The following is a 22,740-nucleotide window of genomic DNA, read 5'->3' on the forward strand; positions in this document are numbered from 1 at the left end:
AAAAAGCATTTATTTAGTTTTTTTTTAAGCTAGAAAAAGACGGTACTCCCGAAGTTCATAATCATGGTTATGAGCATGATTATGAAACTTATCTTGTTCATGAGCCCCAGCTTCCATACAAAAAGAAAATATTAGTAAATTCCCACCCATATTTTTTTTAGAAGCAGGAACTCAAAAACGACGAATATCGAAGTTCCTGAGAAATGTGGGGCTATTGTAGGGTGCTGAAAGCGGTCGGAAAAAGAAACTCAAATCAAATCCTTTGTTTCGGGCAGTTAACGTTCCCGCCTCCGCCACTCGAACTGAATGATGGGAAGTGTTTTGTTCTTTCAACATGGCGTCTGAAACAGGACATACGGAGATTCCACTGAAAGAAAATGAGGTAAAACCTATGTTTTGAAGTCTGTCGAGACACTGATCATTTATTATTACAAAGTTTACTCTTTATTTAACTATGACAGGGATTATTATTGTTCAACTTGTAAATCTTTGACCGGTAAAGAGGTAAATTCTATAACCAGAAAAAATAACCCGACTAGCACGCGATAAATGGGTACGAAATCCAACGTAATTTCAAAGTCCCGTCTCAGAAATTGCCATTCTTAGAACAGGGACTTTTTGGTATGAACTATTTAAGTGCCGTTGAGTGCGACATGTTTGCGCTTTGCAATCAGAATTGCCGTGTTGCCATTCGCTTACAATTTTATTTTCTATAAGATGCAGGTTCACACACGTAAAATCGTTATTCGTTTTCAGCCGGCATGCCGCATACGTGATTACAAATTCAAACGGCATTACAATGATTTGTTCAAAATATCTTTTTGGAAACCTTTTCTTTCGAATCACGAAAAAAACTTGAGATGACGTATAAAAATTGCCGTTTGTTTTAGTCGAATCGTACGTATTTGGCCAAACAGTATTTTCGAATTCAGAACCATATATTGGCGTTATTCCAACAAGATCGTCAGTCCGAACAATACGAACCGTTTCCCCTCGCCCTTGTCATGTACCTTCAAATTTCTGATCTTGATAATGAAAGTATATAGCGTTCGAGTATTCTACAAAGTCTCCTGGGTTATGTCATTTGAAATAAAGTTTTGTTTAGCCTAGAAAGGCACTGTTATTTGAAAGACTGGCCTCGAATTTGACGAACAGTTAGTTACATATAGTTTGGCTCATACATTCTTTTGTTTGAGCTTACTAAAAATGATATGTACATTCTATAAACGAGATATGAAAGTTGCCGAGTTAAAATCTGTACAGCATTTTTTATTCAAAAATCAACTCTCAGCACTTCTACTTTTATGGTCATTTTACTGTAATGTCACATAAAGAGTTGGTCTTCTTTTCTTAAACGCGAATATCATATAGAGGAGGGAATTTGAATGGGTTTTGAAAAGCAGCTGGACATTTCGACCTGGCTTGCAATCATTATTAATTCTTATTGTTTGGATTGGACTAGTCCATTGGTTGCATTTACTATATCATAATTCATTGTTGTTATATTTTTCCATTCAAAATGTCCTCCATTTATAATCTAAATATAGATTTTTCTAAATCTAAAACTATTCTCAACTTGTAATGAGAAAAAGAAAGGGATTTTACTAGTCAAGTCTGTATAGATTATATAATATGCTATTTGGTTTCTTCTCAATATTAATTATGGTTTGAAATGGTTCAAAATATTCCTTTGCAATAATTGCCAGTCTGGGTTCATATGAAAAGTAATGATTAAATAAATTTAAGCTTATGATCTTTTATTAAATGTATTTTACTACCATACAATAATTATAACTATGTCTTTTATAATAATTTCTTCTTCATTTGTTTTGTCTGAACATTTCTTTTCCATGAACTTATTAGTACTGTGGTTTTTATAGCAGTGATATAATTTTCCTTTCATCAGAAATACAACAATGCATGCGAGAATGCGATTTTGATAACAACATGATTCATTATAGTTCCAAAGAAAGGGGGATTTTTTTTGAATTACAAAATTTCATTTTATGATTTGTTTTTAAGTTGTGCCACATAAAATACGTGTACGTGTCAGCAGTGTATATACTAAGATAATCATTTTTTATTATTTAAAATTCTCTCAATTAAACAAATAAATTTTGTGCTAAAATAATATTTTAAAAATGTTCTATGTTGTATTTTGTCATTTAATGTTATTTTATTAAATTAAAATGCTTCTAGTACCCAACATGTTACAGAATGCTTTTGTGGTATTTACTTGGTCAGGCATTTCAAATATGCTCTACTCATATGCATACCATATAATTACCCTTTAATTAAGAAACATAGTCAATTCTGTCCAAGCTTAAAGGGGATTATATGAAATCCTGTAATCGTTACTTGTTACAGACTGAACATTTTATTAGTAATTACAAACTGCCTATTAATTCATAGATACTTGAATGATATATTGAATACTTTGAATTTCAGTGATGAATAAAATCATAACATTTTAGTGAAATATTTATATAGGTTGCTGGCATATCTGGATTTTTAAACTCTTGAATATTGCTTCAAAGTATCATATTTAATTAAATTTAGGTATTTACTTTGTTTTTAAACCAGGAAAACAGTTGATGTGGCTGTATGAGTGGCAGCACAGTTTAAATGATAAAATATTTTATTATGCTCACTATATGCATTGACTTTGCGCGACAGCAAAAAGGCTTCTAAAATAGCATGTCAAAATAGAGATTAAAACATTTTAGAAAGATGTCAAACTACTTTATAAAAAGGTGTGGTACGAAGAGTTCAACCAAACTGATACAAGGGTCTCAAGATTATCAGGTCTGTTGAGATGTCTGGAACATAAAACTTCCTTTTGGCAGTGTTGTTTTCCAGGGCTTATTTATTTCCTTGGTTGTAATTTAACTCAATAATATATCCATCCAAAAGATATATTATGTTGTGTTAATGTTCTTATAGCAAGAACAATGTATTTATTTAAATTTTTAGTGACGATGCATATAAAATCATCTATTATACCTGCGTTGGCTTAAAAACTTATACTTGTTTATAGTTGCACATAAAATGGATTTGATAATGTGCCATCATTGCAGTTACCCAGGCACTATTAATACAACTATGGCTCTCGTCATAGGTATATTTAGGCTATGTTTACATCCTTGTTAGAGGCCTAGGCCTCGACCTTTTTCTACCATAATTGGCCTCTTTAGTATATGTCATGTGAGTAGAAGTTTTCACTAGTACACTAAAAATAAGATTTACTAATACAAGAAGTATTTAGTAAACACTATGCATTCAGCAAACTTAAAATTCTTGTTTTGATGATAAACATGTACAAATACTTTTAAAATATATTTATTATTTACTGTTTAACTCCATGAATAACGCTTTAATAAAGCTTAATTTTTTAATTTTTAATTTTAGAAAATGAACTCTTCAGTTTGAATTATGATTGTCAAAATATTCTGAACATTTGCAAGTGACGTGTCATAATCCTACGTCAAGTATTCTTCCAAGCAAATTCGACATTGCTTTGAAATATTGCACTATTTCCGCATATCAGCTTCCTACATTTTCCTTGCGAGATTAGAGAGAGCTTTCTAGACTAAAAGCAGCATTCGTTCGACGTTCGGTAATCTTACGTATTGTATCCGTTTTTGACACGTTATACATGTTTACTTTTGATTTTAAAATATGCCAGTTCTGTAATAAAGCACTACAGATATCGTGATGGGTTTTTATAAGGAAAAAGTGTTGCTATACATTCTTTGGAAGTTGATATTGTACATTGGTCTGTGGCTATAAACAATATATACAAGAATTCCAGTTTTACAGTGTTGTGAACAGAAACAAATAAAAATATCATTTAACCGTTTTCATAAATGACCTATTAAATGTCTAATAATCTTTCAGATTTGGTTCACCGTTCTTAAATGTTCAGCGCTAGTAATTTTTACAATTTCCAAAATAGTGTTCCAAATGTTTCGTACGAAACGTATGATGCAGCCAAGTACTCGCTTTAGCAGTATTTTTTTTCGCTTTCGGTTGACTTTATTAGTATTGTCTGATTTTAAAGGTTTAATATCCCTTTATCTTTCCTGTCGTCTTATTCGTCAGCCCAGAATTTCATCCTGTTATTACTAAAGTTTTGTTGAAAAAAAATGTTTTAACGTATTTTACGACCTTTGTTTTCTTTGAGATATTTTTGCCTGTCGTTTGCAATTCAAATGCTAATTTTAAGAAAATTTGAATGTTTTGCAAGTAATTAAGCAATAGTGATGTAAACGTGTTTCACTAGTTCGACTTTAAACAAAGCGGCCACCAGCTCGTTCTTTGTTTCGCGTGTGCTAATGGCTTAATCTATTCAATAGACTTTACAAAAAAAAATTCTCGCAATTTCTTGATTGTTTTTTGCTTTGTAAACAACCTAGACGTCTGTGGCATGTTTTGTAGACCTGATAAAAGAATGAACATGGTGCCCATTGTTTGGCGATAAAGTGAAGCATTATTATGATAGGCAATATTTCTGTTTTAATTTATCATAAAATATTGCATGGGCGTCGGACTTTATTTTAGCAGTCGTTTTTACTATTTAACAAAGTTAAACTTTCACATTCATCACTTTGAACTATAATTCATACCTTCCAAAAATACTTTTAAAATTATTTGCAGCTTTGTTTTTGTTTCGACTGAATGACATTCGAGTGCCAAAGAGAAGCCGTTGCTCGAACCATTGTTATACCAACGGCAATTGCATGTATTTTAGGCGGGAAAGCTTGCATGTATTTTTGAAGTTTCACTTGAAACAATCCTTTAGCAAACTAGTTTCTTTATAAGTCGTCAACGTTTTTGGAAACGGAATTTAGCAGATTCAAATTGCCGTTTTAAGATTTAGTCAAAGAAGTCGAAGTTCTTTATATGGTGTTTATCACTAACTCTATTAAGCCCCCCCCCTTTACAAATAAGCCCCTCTCTGATAGTTTTTAAAGTAAATAAAATAAAAAGCTAACGCGGTTACAGGACGTTTCGATGTCATTGACATGATGCATGTAATATCATTGACGTCTCTCTATATACAAGACAGTTATGTTTGAACCATGGCAAAGTGGCTCTTGTTATAAACCCTAATATAGGGATAAATCTTATAATTGTTATACTAACAATAGTTTCGCTACATCCATTAGCCCCCTTCTCCTCAAACGGGCTGAATAGAGGATTTCTCGTATCTCGTATCTTTTATTTTTCTAAATCTTTCATTTTACTCTAGTATTTACTCATTGCCCATCAGATAAGTACATCTATCATTAGCGAGAGAGATTATCTTAAACTTCGTGCTTGCGTAAAAGCAGATGACTCAAGTCCACTAGTGTTTAGAGGATTTGAAGCTATTGTCAAATTTCGAGTATTACTCCATAAAAGTGACAACAGTTAATCCCTATTAATCCCGAACACGTTTTTCAACCGGTAAACTTCAAGGTCAATATACAAACCCGTAACCCTTGATATTAAAGTTCGAAAAAGTAGTTGCTGATTTTTTATAGAATACTAGTCTGATCATAACGGCAGTAGATGTAAACAAGAACGAAAATATGTAAAATGGGATACGTACAAGTTCGAATATGAAGACGTTCTATAGCAGCATTTTATCAACTGTGATATCTGGATCCGAATATATTTCTGATGGGCCCACGAGGTCTCGCAGTCCGCGTAGGGGAGGCAATGTACGATTTTCCCGCCAAAACACAAGCGTACGCGCGTTTCATCTTGAAGAGTTTTCCGCTACATCCGCAGCTTCAGTAAAAGTTTTCCTCCCTACGTCACTGACTGTCAAGAGAAATCTTATGTTTTCTGAAGTGGACATAGCATGCACTACTATTTTTTTAGCTGTGTCTTTGAGATGACTTGTGTAGGAAATGAAATAGTCTGGAATGTTTTTTCGACTAAGCTAATTTTATGTAGCATGTATAGCATGAAAAGCTTCAGCAGTTGTCCCAACCAGTACAGTAATATTCTAGGATTGGCCGCCTTTTGATAGCATTATACAACGATTAATTTTGTACTTTGAAGTAGTATAGTAGAATAATTTATAGACTTTGGCAAAGTCCTTCGCGGTCTCCGTATTACTTCACGCGCGCCCAATAAAGCAAAGCTAGTCCAACCAGAATCACAAGCGCTGGACTTAGACTCTTGCTTTTCCCCCCTCACTTGCTTCGCTCTTGACTCTGAGAGTCTCAGACAGGCAACCTTTGAGTGAGTCTATATAGATTCCACTTTCTATCGATTTGAAATCATCAAACAACCTAACATCATGCTTTGTGTAACTTTCTTTTGCAGGTTCTGATATATCAAGAAGGTAAACCTGTTTTTAAGGTAGAAAGAGGAACGCCACTTACTGTTATAAAGATGCTATATAATGCCGACCCTAAAAACAAAGGAACCGTCATAGCAGCCCTAAGACCCCGAACCGATGAATCTCTACCGTGTCTAGTAACTTTGGAGAAGTCTACATTAGCACAAGACAAATATGATATTATTGCATTTGGTGAGTTTATCCCAAAGGGAAATATCTGATGCCACCAGAAACAGCCATTTTTTACCCCTTGAAAAAAATTGCACACAGAAACAATCACATGAACAACGTAAACCGTTATCGGACTTGGAAATATGTCCCCTAAGGCATCACCACAATATACAGTTATGCCACCTAGCTCGACCCAGTTTTTCCCTCGACCTCGTATTAAATGGCTGATAGAATGATATCAAAGGTGATTTATTATTGCATACATCTGATCACATGTTTGTTTTGTGTGTTAACAGAGCAACCCAAACCAACACAAAGAATACCAGACTATCAAGTAGGCCAGCCGATTATAACAATGGGACCTAATGGTCAGGTACATGGTGCAACAGTATTACCCGCAGGCTGGCCGGTAAATACAACTGGTCTAACCTACGCTCCCGTCAATCAACTATTACACAATCACACTTCTGGTCATATGCCTATTACGTCAGTTAACTCGGCAAAGACTACGCTTATGCACGCGACTACTCCGATGTCGTATGTTTCGCCTGTAATTAGTAATGTTATGTCAAGTGCAAATTTAGGAGCTATTGGTGGTCAAGGGTCCTTTTCAAATATAATCCCCAGAAAAAGTCCCTTGAGCCTTAAACCCGTTAATACGCCTTCAAGGCGAAAACGATCCAGCCATAAGACTGCATATCCCAGAAAGATTACTTTAGTTGTGCCAGACAATGTGACCGAATCACCTGGAATTAATGTTAAGAAATTTCTATATCCAAAGCCGATTAATAGAACGGGTAGAACCAATTCAGAGGACGCGCCACAATTAGGCACAGACGAATCGAGCTCAGTAGTTGTTTGTGATAGTACGGCTGGTAATGGACACGAAAATGGACGGCTTTCTTCCGAAGGAACTCCGTCTCCACCCAAGGAGGAGCGTGATCGATTACTTCACCCTTCAAACTGTCAACAAATTCACGAGTCGAGTTCTCCGTCGTGGGAGCAAAGTGGCGATGATGGACACCCTATTTATCACAACCAACGATCTGATGGTAGTTCTCCCGAACACGACTCGAGTCTCGAGGAGGGCGATGGTCACGCAGTGATGATCGACAGCGATGAAAAAGAAAGTTTTTCCGCAGGCAATGACTCTGACACTGGTATCATAGCAACGCAGAGTGGAATCTCAAGCTTACCCGAGAATAGGCAACTATTCCGTAATAGTAATACTAGGATACAACATGTAGAAGGGTTGGATAGTAATGGTTCGCATTACACTAGTCGAGCTCTCGACGAAGTTGCTCCGTTTCCACGCGACAACTATCGATCCGACGACGATAACGAAGAAAGTGACGCGTCTTTACAGTTTACCACGGCAATTGTGAGGCTTGAAAATACTGTACGAGTCAAGGCTGAACCGCTAGAACGAAACAGTAGTCCGTGCAGTGGCGCTTTTAATAACCTGGAATCAAATGGGGACGCTACTATGACAAAACAAAGAGCCACCGGTCACTCTTCTAATTCCGTAGAAAATGAATCTTCTAATTTCCTTCCAACTAGTTCTGTGCGAGGAATTGAAAACGATGGGGTGTCTGGGATGCCCCCTATGCACCCTGGTACCCCGAGTATATCTACAGGAATGCCTAGTAGTTTAACGCCGTATCCACCCAATTACCCTCGAACAGGTGATGGTGTTGCATTTCGATGCGAACAATGTCAAAAAGAATTTGATACTTCGGCTGCTTTAGAACGTCATAGACGATCACATAGCGGAGAAAGACCTTATAAGTGTAAGATATGCGGTTGGGGATTTAATTTAAGTGGCAACCTAAACCAACACATGGCCATACATCAAAAGGTGAAGCCATTTAAGTGCGTCTATTGTGGTAAAACGTTTGCGCGATCGAATGTTCTCAAAGCGCACGTGCGCTGCCACACGGGAGAACGTCCTTATCAATGTGAGCTTTGTGGTGCTAAGTTTATTATTCCACATAATTTGAAAAAGCATCTCCTGAATCGTCATCAAGTTGTCTGGGAAGAGAGGAGATGGTCATCTGGTAAAGCTGAGAGCTGAATTACCAACAGAACGGAAATAAAACCTATTTTTCTCGATATCAAGTGGTTCCAATAAGGGGAGATTCATTCTAGTGGCCAGATCCCGATTTTAGATGAGATGTTTGAATTAACTTAAGTGAATTCCTGTACTTGGAGTACTATTTAATAGTATCATGTTATGAGGGTTAAATGTTAAGGCTTCGAAAGAGATAACTGCAAGGGGGTGCTTGTAACTTACGATGAATGTTGCTAAGTCTATTGTTGATAGCACTTAATGTATTATGGGTATTAATCCTACTCTCAAGACCAAAACTACATATATTATATATATATATATATATATATATATATATTGCAATATGCATAAACTTTGACCCTCCCTGATGGACAACTCGAAAAAAATATCAGGGATCATATCCCATAATTTTTGATATACTTCTAATATACTTGTATATTTGCACAAATGGTCAAAGTTTATGCGAACCGCAGTATATATAAATGAATAAATATATATACATTAGCCAACTTGGTAACAACGTCTAGTGTGGTTTCCCATAATGCATTTTGAGCCCTGTCAACAATAGATGCACAGACCCGTTCACAAGTGAGTATCTTGTCTTGAAAACAATCAAAAACAGCAAAATTATTTTCAAAGAATACAAATAAGTTGTCAAGACAAAAATAACCGCTTCGCTGAGAGTCTGTATATGTAAAAAAATGCGTTCTAGTTTGCTTGGTTTGGATGGCAAATAGGATGTGTGTAAATAGATGTACGCTGTGCGTACGGGTGAATTGTTTGATCAACTTTTTCGTTATCAGATTGACATCGTCCAAAATAGTATATAAGAATCCTGCAAGACGGTCTTTGTAGAAATTAGAAAATACTTCGGTGTTGGGATTATGAGTATTAGGGTTTAACATGCCGCTTACGACAGCAGTCGTCGCATCGTAAAATAAATTACCCTAAAATTGGCGATGCTCGATATATTTTTGTGCTTGCGTAACACTTGAAAAACACGTGGCCTGTGCGAGACAGCGCATGCGACGTGTTGACTTAACCAATCTATGTCAAATCTTTGTTTATTCTAATTTGTTTATTCTTGTCGGGAGAGATCAGTGTTCCCCTGCTATGTCTCTGATCGAAGGAAGAGGACGAATGTGTTACAATATGACATCGTAAAAGTTGATCTCAAAGGTAGAGTTATTCGATATTTCTATTCATGTAAAGTCAGAAGTTCTATTTCGTTCATCAAGACTTAAAAAAGAAACTATGATATGGTTTGTAGAGCAGCTTGCGCAAGAATGGAAAATATGGAATGTTACTCGCAAATGGCTTTCCTTTGAAATGACGCACTAGAAAGAATACAATCACTACGCAGAATGATTGAACATAACTAGGAAGCCATTCGAGAGACAGAAATGTTTCCCACTCGAACCATGAAAATCTGCTCTATTTGTTTAGTAAAGTAAACAAAGTTCTAAAAGCTCAAAGGAATTATATTATATTGTTAAGAACGCAGAAAATCCTTCAAAATATTAATTATTGCCGTATGACGTCTTGTGTAGCTCGTATGTTCTTTTGGAATGATACCGTAAACCTCCAAAAATGCCGAACCCTGGGTTTAGTATATTTGACCAACGGTGCCTTTTTGGTCATCCTAAATAGAATCACGTGGTAAAGGGCTTATTTTAGGAGATTTAAAGTCAGTGAATGGATTACTGAGGAAAAGAGCGGGAATGGGTACAGGTAACTTGTTGTAGATTTTTCAAGATGACATTTGTGATAAAAGGTAAAAAAATGAGAGAAAGTATATCCGTATGTCCTTATCAGGACTGCCGGACAGCAGACAGGTTAGTATAAGTACTGATGCCGGTGTGAACTACTTTTCCTTCACTCGCGAACGTCTTCGGTACTGTACACTTCATTTACCTACAACGAACAAAACATATTTATTTCAATGTGGAGATTGGTATCTTCCTATAAAAAGAAAGAAAACTTTTTTTTATTCAGAGAAGTAATGAAATATCAAACTAGTCAAGTAAGGCACAGATCTACTGAGCTCGGTTGTGCGAAGGGTGGACAGCGGTATTCGATGGATAAATTGCTCTATATCACTATGACGTCACATCAAAACAGTCTGTTTAAACGCAAAGGATCATGGTCGTCGGAGGGGGTTCAAATCAACACAAATTCACCGAAAATTGTTCTAAAACCCGTATCAATCCACGAAGAGAAAGTAGAATAGCCAGCAAACTCTCAGAATATTTTTTAGTACATATTAACACATTATATCTAAAAACCAGGCCATTTTAGATTAAACTGTTTCGCTAGTCTAGGAGCAAGTTTTGTTGAATTTTCTATTGGATTTGACGATTCCCCACATAAACAAGCAGTGACGTCATAGTGAAATAGGGCAATTATATCCAGTGGATAAGTCGATGCTCTGTATCCAATAAATGTATCCACTGGACTAAGATTTATCCGTCGATTTTATATAAAATTTAGTTTTGCCGCAGGTTTGTAGTGAGGTCCAACTAAGACTCTTGGGTACTATTGCGCAATTTTGCAACATTCTGACCAAAAATAACCACGAAGAAACGACAGGCATTGGATTGCCACAGAAAACCCAATTATTAGACGCTTGGATGTCGTGTGCACATGTAAAAGCTTACCAAAAGTGTAATGTATCATTTTGGAAACTATAGAGCGTTTTTATTTAACTCCAAGAGAATATGAAGTCTCTTGTTTAAATTCACAATACAGCGTCTAGCTAGACATGTCTAGAAATATTCTCCTTATACGGTTAGAAAAACAGATTTCTTGGAGAGTTGACTAAAGAGTTTGTGATTTTCTCGCTTCGACCTTTTCACGGCGAAATAAGTTTATTTCGGGGTCAAGATAGCATTGGAGTGCATTGTGGAGAAGTTTTACAGTAGGGAACATTTCCAAGATGGCGTCAACTAAAACAGTCCCACGATGCAATGCAATCCCACCTTCGCCCAGTTTTCACATTGGCTTTAAACAGCCTTGTCTGACTTTACTCTTATTCTTGAAGTAAAAAGTCCGATCTCTTTACACGTCCAAATCAGCCAAATTTCCTATACAATTTTGGTTAGAAATGATAAATTACCTTCTGTAAATCGATCGTTCATTTTAGCGGCGTGTGTTCCACAGAGAGGAAGCTTTATTTCGTCCAGAAATGCTTGATTTGAGGTTCTTTGCCAATCATTTTTTACTCAGTAATCTTAAAATATTTTTACTTAATTCTTTGAAGTTTTGTCCGCAGCCTGTTGCTGCAGTAAAATAATGAGACACATAAGAATGCACATCACGAAAACAAACAAAAAAATCATTCTACCTTTTTATTTATTTTAAACAACTACATAATCACTGCTTCTACTATTACGATGATCTAAGGCAATTCATATTATCCTCGACTAGCTGCAAAGCCTCCATAGTGACGAGGTACGATTCGAACTAATATTGCCTCATCAATCCATTGTTAAGGTATTATTAGTTTTAATTCTCCCGGCTTAGGAAGCATTAACCTGCAGGCGTTCCACACAGGAACACAATTAAGAGATGAATAAGGAAGTGACGCCACAGCGGACTCCATCAGCGATTGTAAGCAGGACATTGTCCTTTCATGGATTCCCATCCCTCGTCAAATATTTTCACGATATCTAGAGAACAAACGATTTAACATGAGTCAAGTTAAAATAAGCTCTTGTTCGCTTTCCTCGGTTGACAAGTTATCGTCTTACCTTCATGAAGGACATCTTGCTTGGAGGCTTTTAGGTTCTCCTCGAGATGAAGCAAATTTGAAGCTCCAAGAATGACTTTATTTAATGAAGTAATTCAATCATTCATTAGGTCTAAAGATAAATACAGTGTAAGCGGACACCCTTCCTAATTTAGCGTCCGGGTTCGCTGAATAAAGGTTCGTTTTGCAGTAAATATGGATAAAACTTTTTGGGACCAGAACCAGTGCATGTCCGCTTAACAAAGGGTGTCCGCTTAATTAGGGATCTGCTGAATAGAGGTACCATAGTACCATCACGGAGCTGAGTAGTGGCCTGAGAGGAAGAATCCTACTCAAATGGAGGTTCCACTAAACTTAGCTTTCTCCCTTTCTTGACTTTCCGATTCATTCTCGCTACCAAACTATTGATGATGATGATGATGATGATAGTGATGATGATGATGATATGATGACGAAGATGTTCACCTCAGTGAAGCTTCTGCCAGATCCCTCCTATCTCCTGTCTTCCATACTCACCGCCATATTTCTCTGACATCAAAGAGTGGTGGTTGATCCACCTCAGTGAAGCTTCTGTCGGGCTTACTTTTCCCTCGCCATAAATTTCATTTAACTTGACCTTCAACTTGTCAAGAACATCAAACAAAGGCTTTTTCCAAAATCTTTCCCTATAACTTTAACAATGATGAACATGTCCTGTTAATACACGAGCACCAGGTTTCCAATAACAACCTATACTCTTTGAAACCACAGTCAATAGAGGGAGGGATCTCCCTAAAATCTGAACATAACCTGGCCGAAAATCAGGCTATAAAACCCTTTAACACTCATGGGATGCATCTCATTTCGGTTGAAAGATGGAGCGTATCTTTGATGTATGATGTAGTAATCATAAGAGTTGCCAAGCAGTGTACGATCTTGATGAGTAATTAGTTTGTTAATTAATGCCTCCATGTAGGGTATGTGACCAAGCAATGGCAATGAGAATGTCCATGGGCCAGTGTTCTCCTTGGGTCTTAGGTCCATTATTGGAGATTGACCTTTAAGGTTCGTAAAGGAACGTTCATTTTTTAAGGACATGAGGGTCTGGTGGGATTTTGTGAATTGCATGTACGTAAAAAAATGTATGACTCCTTCCCAACCTGAATTTTTTTACGTGGGCCCTTATTTAAACAGGATAAATCTAAAAAAAATGAATTTTCTTTTTAGCGAATTATTTTTGGGGTGGCCCCCTTAAATGCCATATTTCTTTACGTCCCCCCCCCCCCCCCCGATCCCCCCGCCATAAATCCCACAAGCCCCCCATGCCCATAAAAATGAACGGTCCCTCCTAAGGGAATTCATGTCTTCTCTTGGAATTAAAATTCCGTTTAGCATCACCTATTTCAGATATCTGAACGATGTTTTTTTTAAAAAGGTGTATAGTCCCTTTCACAGTTCCCTGCGAGACGAACGGTGAGCTTGGAATGATAGAGATATTTTTTTAACACCTTGGGCAATTATTCCTAATATTGTCTCTATCATTGCAAGTTCCCCGTTGTTCTTGCTTCGATGGAAAGGCATGGCTACCTTTCAAGATGGCGCAGGGAACTGTGAAAGGGACTATTGTATCCTTCATGTTAGACACACTGAATACTTACCTTTCTGCCCACGGACCAGTGCCGAAAAAACGACCAAATGGCTGTTTATCATCTTTGTCGCTGTACTGATACTTTCCTGTAAGAAGACCTCCTGCAAGCTTTTGACATAAAACAACATAACATAAGTATCTTATTGTATTATGAGATATTAAAAGATTCTCTTTACCACACATAATTTATATTTCAACTTACTGGATTGTATGCATAGAACTGAATCCCAAATCTTCTCAAACAAGGAAAAAGTTCACTTTCAACAGCTCTGGCAAACAAATTGAATTAAAACTATTATTATTATTGATTATTTTTTGTGATTGCAGGAAAAGCTAGCAAAATGAACTAGTGGTGAGTGAACTAGTGAAGGGTCTGAGGGGGGTATCAGGGTTAATGTTAAAAATAAAAACAATGAAACTTGAAATCCTGTGGAATCAAAATATAGTTTTACCAAACTTTACCATTTTTATGGAGTATAGAATCATTATATTCATTTAAACTTATAATGTCCAGTACAAAACCCTACCTGCAGTATGTATAAAAACTGTGTACTGATTTATAATTGAACATGGACTATTGTAGTTCCGAATAAAGCCTTACAAATAGCCTTCATTCTTCTTTAAATTGCTTCACAATTCATTACAAACTGAATTTCTTGACAATTGAGCAGGTGATATTTTAGTTTTTGATATCTCATAGTCCCCTCAATAAAATTACTTGATTCTGATTGGTTGAGACAAGTACAATTAATCTTTAATATATATATATATATAACTGATACTCAAACCTGTACAACCAACCTTTTCATGCATTTTTATTGTCCTTAGATTTTTTGGAAAAAATATTCTTCAACTGCACTCATCCAAATTAGGCTTGTGCAATTACAAGAATTTCCAAAGCATCACTTGTATCTATCCCTGAGTGGGGGGGGGGGGGGGGGGGGGGGGGGGGGAGGGGAATCCAGGAAAAAAGTACCGGGGATGCTCGTCGTATCTCTTAGGGGTAAAAAATCGCGATTTGGTATCTTTTAGGGTGTTAAATGCGAATTTTTGAAAATCAGTATTTTCTGGTATCACTTAGGGTGTTGGAAAAGGAGAGAAGCGTGCATCGATGTGGCTTATCCTAGGCGCTTTTTATATAAAATTTAATGTTATTCGTTGTGGTATCTCTTAGGGGTTAAAAATCATTCAGGCACTCCCTTTTTTAAAGACTTCCGGTATCTTTTTGGGGTCTTTTTCGAAAATTTCCGACGAGCATCCCCGGTACTTTTTTCCTGGAGTCCCCCCCCAGGTATCTATCAATTACAAATTGTGTTTGAGGTCATGTGTTTTCCTATACAAATAGTCTGGATACCTTCTTATTACCACACTTCTAACTGATAAAAGCTTGAAAAAAAAGACTTATTTCAAGTTCCAAATTACTGATGTGTTCCTTGATTACAGACTTATTTATTCAAGGTTAGCCTCCAATCAGTGTTTAAATATTCACAAATACCAACGGTAAAGTAAAGAATGTGTGTTAGATCTGAAAAGCCTTTAATGAGTTTTTAGTGTAGTTCTCTTGTTCTCTTTGTCTTAGGTTTGTTTATAAGTGTTCTATAGCTTTTGTTTCACTCGTTTCAGTCTAAGTATTTTCGTCATTGTTTCGTCATTTAGTCTTGTCCCTTAGGAGTTTTTGTACGCCATATATACGCCCCCTATGTAAATACTTAGTTGGTGCTCGCAGTTTCGTCCCTTCGTACACAAATGTAAGTTATTCGTTTCAATAGTTTTTATCGTTTTGCAGTTTAATGTTTCGTAGTTTTTCCTATTTGTCATACGTACTAAGTTATTTATCTATTTAATGTGTTTATTCAGTCTTTACCGTACGTTTTACGTATGTGTAAGAAATAAAATCAAGAGTATGGGACAAGCAGTGCCAACAATGTGCAACTTCAACAATACAAACACTTTGAAATTACACGGGCCTTCTGGAACACATGACTATTTTGCACAAAAAATATTTTGACACTGAGCAAAAGACTAGAGTATTAATCCATGCATGCATACCTGACAAATGCATTGTACATTCCTTGGTATATGGTTGGCAGAACATAATTGTTTTCTTTGCAGATGTAGTATATCTCTACCTGAATAAAAAAATAGATAACTTTTAATCATAACTTTATTTAAAACAGCCATTAACGCCTAAATAGATAATTTTCTGGTGTTCCCCAATGCAAAAAATGAAAAAATGGTTTCACTTACCACCTCCCATGCAGCGTAATTAGATAAAGCAAACTGCTTGAACTTGCCCTCTAAATAGATATGTCAAGAAAGAAAACGTTTTTCATTTATTACAGGTGTGGATGGAAAACCAAGAATTTTTCTTAACCAATCAGAAATGTTAATGTAGATAACAACTAGTTTTGGAACTAGTTAATGTATAATATTAATAATAATTATGTTAATGTATAATTTCCATTATCTTGCGCTTAGAGAGTTATTTCTAATTGGCCAATAAACAAAAGAATGATTTTCTGGAATATTTTTAGGTGCCTATGACTTTTTGGTTAGCACTATAATAGAAGATATCAGAGTATATGCTTTATTGCATTCAAACGCATATTGTTTTAGGTCAAGGCATTTGGGTTAGTATCTTTACTGATTCATGATCACGATCATTTGAGATGACTTTATCTGGAAGTTTCTTGGTTCAATGGTTAGAGATCTATTAGGTAATATTATAATATAACTGCAATACAGCCAAAGTTGTAACATCAAACATTTTGCTAAAACCTGTGGATGTGCATGGCTGGAAATTCTAAAGATGATAACTTGTGTGTTTTGGTGTGAAAATGGTACATTGCCTCTCCACTATGACAGAGAACTTGCCACGCCCTGATGCAGCAATATTAGCCTCACCCTTGTGTAGTTGGTCAACTGCCTTTAGGGTGTCTTCAATAGGAGTTTTGTGATCAGGTGCATGTAAGTAGAATATATCAACACTCTTTCTTTGAAGTCTGTGAAGTGAGGTGTTCATCTGCTCCAAAACACGATCAAACTTCAGTCCTATAACTGACAAATTGATAATGATATCAGTTCAGTTTGGCTTCATTTTTATTAAGTAAATATGCCATGAAATTACAACTTCAAGCAACTGACTTAATTTTCATTTATTTTGCTGGTGAGCAAAGTGATCATAGTGTTTGAAGTCTCTGAGTGGCTGAACAATATTTGATGTCACTGAGCGAGCGGCGACTATGGGCAGGTTTCTGGGAGGAAGTTGTATTGTAAAAGTAGCTTGCTCATCTTTTTCTGCAATTTTTTCTGCAACAAAGTTGTGTTGTGAGCTAAAGCTGCAAGAAAATTTTCCTTGTGTAAGAGGGCCTTTGTGGGTATCTGACATCTCATCTCTGCTTTTGATAGAATTGCATTGCAAGTTGCAAGGAAAGTTGCCTTGTGTATCAGGGCAACAGGGCCTTAAGGTTAGATGACATATCCTACCTTGTTCACTCCAAGGATTTGCTTTAGTAGCAATGACAACCTGAGAAAATATCTATATGTATCAGTTTTAAAGTTTTAAATATTTGTTTATTATGATATAAAACTGGATGGGGGTGGGGGTTTGGAAGATTCAGGGAAGACTCTAATTGGAAAATGGTGGGGATGCTTGTCAGACCTTTTAGGGTTCCAGACCTGCGATTTGATGCCTCTTAAAGTGTCATAAATCTAAAAGTACCACCAGAAAATAAGGCAGTACTTCATATACATATTTTAATTATTAAAAACATAAAGGGCAGGCACATTCCTGGTAGTACCTTCGTGTACAGGTTAACCAAATGCATCATAGGTTTCCGAACACATGAGTGGGACGTTGGATTTTGGTTTTCCTCACTTAGAAAAAAAATTCCATGGCAGACAAGATTCAAACCTGGCACCTTGGCACCAAATGATATTACAATAACTATTTTCACCCGTAAAGCCTTATGAACGATTACGTGCGGAATGTTAGCATGACTTTCTGGGTGTAATTTCTAGGTGAGAAGCATTATGAATGCCCCTGGGTCGGCAGTTGCATATTTAAGCGAGAAAATCCAAGGTTTCAACCTCATTTGCTCAGGTTCGCTGTACCAGTCAGTGTACAGGTCTTTACCCCACCCACCTCCCCTTCGGCGACGTTTCTCCATTATAACAGTTCAGTCCGGTAGCTTAATCACAGCCCCGCCAAAACTCGTGTTCCCAAAACTTAACCGTGTCTATGAGGTGAATAGCTGCTTTGGCAGTGAAAACGGTATACTATCCCAACCCAAACCCTAAACCTAACAATGCACTCAGCCACGAAGTTAATTTGCTTGGCTGCTTTTTGTCATATTTAAAACTGTGCTTGTATGCATTAAATTACTTATTATAAAAGTATAATATATGCTTAGGACATGACTACTAGCCGACAAATGAATTTGCATATTGAAATTTGAATTTGAATAGAATTCCCCTGACAATTCCCATACATGAAGTTACCACCACATTCCTGGTTGAATTTTCATGGAATGTCCCTTGATGCATTGTAAACATTGATTCGTTAGAAAATTATTACCTCCAAGATGAGAGAAAACTGCTTTGCTATTAAGAGAAAAGTTTTAAGTAAGCCTCAGATGCAAATGCATACCTTTGGATCTTTAAGCAAATCAATAGTACCCATTATTTCCTCTGACTTCCCCCCTGCATACCTACAAATACAGTAATATATTATTAATATCTCATAACATGAATGAATACTTTAAGTAATATTAATTAGGGGACTTATATAGGGCTAACCTCAATGTCTTCCTTTTCAAAATATGTAATCTGCATTTTTGAATAAAGTATTATTAATTAATGATTATATTGTGTAATTCCAAAAATTATCTATACCCCCCGTCCCCCCAGTGGAGGAAATGTTTAAAGACCCACCCCAACAATTTCCTTCCATAAAGAATTTTTTCCTTTCTCTGACCCCCCAGAGAGCGCAATTTAAATAAAAGTGAAAGGTGTGAATAGAATAGGAAAAAATATCCTAGTTTATTGAATTTTTGCATTTGAGGTCAAGCTACCATTTGTATAAAATATGTACATGTATATATAATATTTTTCGCACCTAGTTTGTTTTCTATATGATAGTCCCCCTCACAGTTCCCTGCGCTATCTTGAAAGGTAACCATTCCTGTACCGTACATCGAAGCAAGAACAGAGGTGACCTTGCAATGATAGAGACTTGTGAATAGTCCAAGGTATTAAAAAAGGTTTCAATCAATTAAGCTCACGGCCATTCTTGTATCAATACACAGCCATGGTTACCTTTCAAGATGGTGCAGGGAACTGTGGAGGGGACTATTTTCCTATGGTCACAGTGTAAAATACTACTAAATTCAGTGCAACTTTATGCAAACAATTATTTATTGCAGCTACGAATTTGACTGTCTTTTGCACCTCAGGTCTGGTCTGGTCTGGTCTGGGGGTCAAAAACCCATCAAAATGATTTCTGGGAATGAGGTTTGATTTTTTTTTAAATTGTTCAACAAATTTCTTGATGGCATTGATGCCTCACACACTGACATCTAGAGGACCCCGGGGGGGGGGGGGGGGGGGTTGTGGTACTCTTGCCCGTTTAGGGTAGGCATGTGCCGCTGAACCCTGACCCTGTTCCAGAGTAAAATCACTGAAATTCATACCCTGTTCCAGAGCAAGATTGCTGAAAATGGATACCCTGTTCTAGAGAGGAGAGAGCAGTGATTTGTTATACCCTGTCCCAGAGTGAGCAGTGATTTCATATACCCTGTTCCAGAGTAGAATCGCTGAAAACCATACCCTGTTTGACAGCACATACCCGTATAGCGAATATAGGAGAGTAACCTCCCTCCTCCCCCCCCCCCCCCCCCAGGTAGAGGACCAATTAGGAAGACCTGTGGGGGAATACCTTTGAAAACCCAAGAGAAAGGTGGAAACTATTGGTGATTTTATCAGTCACCTTTCATTTTATCTAAAAATTGCAGTTGCAATTATTTGCAACAAAAAAATGATGCAGCTTCAGTCCAAAAGTTTCAGTTAATCATCTTGCATCATTAGGAAATTTAAGTTTAAATCAAGCTTAATTTGATTCAAAAGTACTATTTTTCAACTGAACAAAGAGTAGCCTTGCTGCCTTGCCTCACAGTAAATTAAGATTTGAAATGTATTCATCCCCTCTGTTATTCTTATTACAAATTTCAGACCATAAATGATACTTTGAATGACACATGGTCTAAGTTGGATAACATTGCACCAAGATGAGCGCTGAATGGTTATTTTTTATCATCAATAAGAGGACAGACAGATAAAGCTGATGTCAAAAATCATGTGCTCTTTTCATTTGTTGTTTTGATCACTAAAAATGAGAAGTTTTTATCTTTTTTGTTATTGTAAAAAACAATTAATATAGACATCAGTTTTTTATGTGTCTGTCCTCTTATATATTGAGGATAAATTTTGTCATCACATTGTCAAAGTAGTTTGCGGATCCACGGCTTTTGGTTACGCCTCAATGATCCACACTACTTTGACAATGTGATGACACAATTTAATGTCAATAAGAGGACAGACACATAAAAACTGATGTCTATTTGTTAATGAGATATTTGAGATATTGAATCACAAAATACTTACATAAAAGCAGTATCAAACTCATAGCAATCAGAATTCATGCACATTTTAACCATTTCCTTAGCCTATTATAAAGAAAATATATTAGTAATATTGATGGTGAGAAATCAAATGCAAAATAGTACCAAGTTTACTAGTACTGAATAGCACGTACAACACATTATTTGAAAAAGTTTACTGTAAATCTCCCAGCCCTTCCCCCCTCCAGTAAAAAATGTACTTTCACTAAATCAACCAGAGTTAACAGTTTGTCTCTCAAGATTAGTATCATAAACCAATGCCTGTTACACGGCACTTTTACAATAAACAGAGTGGAAACAAGGAGAGGCCATTTTTATGCAATGAAAGGAGAGGGGGGTTCAGATTTTTGGTATGGGCTAGCAATCCAATTCTATGCACCCCTTCCCAATAAAAAATAAGCAGCCTCTTTATAAATTATAAGGCAAAAAATTGACTGTAAACATAAATATAACTTTTAACTTAATGAAATGAAATTTACTGTTTGCAATACTCACCTGAATAGGGTCTGTTTGGCGACCAAATTCCATGGTTCCAAATACAGTCTTCATTTTGCTGTAACCTCTATTACCTATAATTTGTTACATACCTCATTAAATCACATAGTCCCTAACTGCAACCAGCAGGTAGCTAAGCTGCATTTGAACTCATTCGAAATTATCGGAAGAGGTTGATTGTTATTGAATTAAACCAAAACTGAGGTCTTAAAAATTACCAATACAAGGCTTTAAATAACAGCCAGTCATTCGTTGGTCATCATGACCAGCCAAGTTAGTCATATCTCCTTTCTGGCTCAAGGTTAATGCATGAGCTGGTCAAAATGACCAGTAAGGCAAAGATTTGACAGGGTATGTTCCAATTCTGCCCAGACATTGTCCAGACATCTATCATGAAAGATGCCAACGTGTAGTTTCAGAAATTATCTACACAATCCCCACCCCCCCCCCCCACAGAGGAATTTGAAATTTTTCCGAGGGGTAGAGGGGTCAGAGAGAGAACAAAATTACAGAGTTTGTATGGCAGAAAATTGGAATTTCTGGGGGTAGAGAAGGGCTCTTTGAAAAAATCCTCTGTGGGGGAGGGGGGGGGGGGGGGGGGGTTATAATAACACTGAAAAATTGCTGCCCCAAATGTCCTTATTTCAGGTGCGATGATAGCAGGAACATGTACAATGGACGTAGAGAAATAAAATATATTTGACTAGTTTTAAATTTGACCATTTTTGTAATCATAACAAACAGGCCAAAAATGCAGCTCATGGCAATCCTTCAGTCAACCCAATATTGGGGTTTAAACTGTTGTTGTTCACTCCTGATCATATCATACACACACATGTAAAAGGTAAAATGCTGTAAAGGGAATTATGACATTTTTCTCCATCGGCATCCGCACTGTGTACTAGATATTGGTCACGCGGCTAGCGTGACATTTTGTAAAATTGGCCTTACTACAAAAATGAGTTTACATTCAAATTTCTGACGTCAACATATTAGCAAAATTGCTAATTTTATTTTGAACCCTTTACTTTGATGAAACGAATATTTCAAAATGCCACGCTAACGTTTTAAAGGGCTAGCCAATCCTAGGCTAGGGGGCTCCTTCACCAACTAAGCTTATGATTTTTTTATAGTTGGCAAAGTCTGTAGTTTTGTCGGCCAAAACACCAGAAAGCCACTATAAAGTAGTTGATAATGCAGAATGAGAGAAACTCTCAGTGCTCAATTAGCAAATAATTGCTATAATGCACGTTTACCTTGCTTAAAAAATGAACAGGAGATCTCGTATACGTACGTAAGAATCCGTGAGCCCGTACCAAGCCATCAACCGGTCAGCGGGTTAACGCTGGACAAATCTCCGCACAGTGAGCCCAATTTAAATAAAAGTGCAATGCTAGAGTAAAAACACTAAATGTGTGCAATTATCACTATTCCTTCGTCTCCGTTGAATCCTAAATCTCTGGCTTACACTCTTTTCTCTATGAAGTTAAACTTACGTAATCTATTTCGTTCGTGCATGTCCTCGGTTGAGTATCTGTCCCGCTTAATAACAGGTTTCAAAGTCCCAACGAAAGCTCCATACATTTTCTGTTAAATTAACCCGCTTTATAAGGACAC

The 22,740-nt window shown here is 36.6% G+C and overlaps 2 protein-coding genes across 4 annotated transcripts; one reads left to right on the forward strand and one right to left on the reverse strand.

The window, feature by feature from the left end:
* The first annotated feature begins 322 nt into the window (after nucleotides 1-322).
* LOC116305739 (uncharacterized) lies at nucleotides 323-10,114 on the forward strand. Of its 2 annotated transcripts, none has more exons than XM_031715721.2 (3): nucleotides 323-382; nucleotides 6,319-6,526; nucleotides 6,802-10,114. In XM_031715721.2, the coding sequence occupies exons 1-3, from the start codon at nucleotides 335-337 to the stop codon at nucleotides 8,577-8,579; spliced, it is 2,034 nt and encodes a 677-aa protein (XP_031571581.2). In that variant the 5' UTR covers nucleotides 323-334; the 3' UTR covers nucleotides 8,580-10,114. The 2 variants fall into 2 exon arrangements, with proteins under 2 accessions (XP_031571581.2, XP_031571580.2); XM_031715720.2 differs by lacking the exon at nucleotides 323-382 and adding an exon at nucleotides 2,661-2,805.
* Nucleotides 10,115-11,908: 1,794 nt separating this feature from the next.
* Nucleotides 11,909-22,438, reverse strand: LOC116305747 (aflatoxin B1 aldehyde reductase member 2). 2 transcript variants are annotated; one of them, XM_089026935.1, is made up of 13 exons: nucleotides 22,380-22,438; nucleotides 21,124-21,197; nucleotides 20,612-20,673; nucleotides 18,600-18,660; nucleotides 17,438-17,477; nucleotides 16,856-17,002; nucleotides 16,199-16,248; nucleotides 16,001-16,080; nucleotides 14,154-14,220; nucleotides 13,962-14,059; nucleotides 12,841-12,995; nucleotides 12,326-12,400; nucleotides 11,909-12,244 (listed from the first exon to the last, which is right to left on the reverse strand). In XM_089026935.1, exons 2-13 carry the CDS (start codon nucleotides 21,175-21,177, stop codon nucleotides 12,177-12,179), a joined length of 957 nt encoding a protein of 318 aa, XP_088883061.1. In that variant the 5' UTR covers nucleotides 21,178-21,197; nucleotides 22,380-22,438; the 3' UTR covers nucleotides 11,909-12,176. The 2 variants fall into 2 exon arrangements, with proteins under 2 accessions (XP_088883061.1, XP_088883060.1); XM_089026934.1 differs by having other exon boundaries at nucleotides 12,326-12,406.
* Nucleotides 22,439-22,740: the final 302 nt, after the last annotated feature.

Source organism: Actinia tenebrosa, unplaced genomic scaffold (genome assembly GCF_029948245.1).
Source record: "Actinia tenebrosa isolate PJP-AT-01 unplaced genomic scaffold, QUT_ActTen_1.0 PGA_scaffold10__47_contigs__length_13832649, whole genome shotgun sequence".
Taxonomy (NCBI): domain Eukaryota; kingdom Metazoa; phylum Cnidaria; class Anthozoa; order Actiniaria; family Actiniidae; genus Actinia; species Actinia tenebrosa.

Coding starts and splice junctions, on each gene's coding strand:
- LOC116305747 (XM_089026934.1), bottom strand. CDS start 21,177: ATGAAGACTGTATTTGGAACCATGGAATTTGGTCGCCAAACAGACCCT. Junction 17,003..17,437: donor AAATCCTTGGAGTGAACAAG/GTAGGATATGTC, acceptor TGTCAGTTATAG/GACTGAAGTTTGATCGTGTT. Junction 16,249..16,855: donor AGTTGACCAACTACACAAGG/GTGAGGCTAATA, acceptor ATATCTATTTAG/AGGGCAAGTTCAAGCAGTTT.
- LOC116305739 (XM_031715720.2), top strand. CDS start 2,731: ATGTCAAACTACTTTATAAAAAGGTGTGGTACGAAGAGTTCAACCAAA. Junction 2,806..6,318: donor AAGGGTCTCAAGATTATCAG/GTCTGTTGAGAT, acceptor TTTCTTTTGCAG/GTTCTGATATATCAAGAAGG. Junction 6,527..6,801: donor ATATGATATTATTGCATTTG/GTGAGTTTATCC, acceptor GTGTGTTAACAG/AGCAACCCAAACCAACACAA.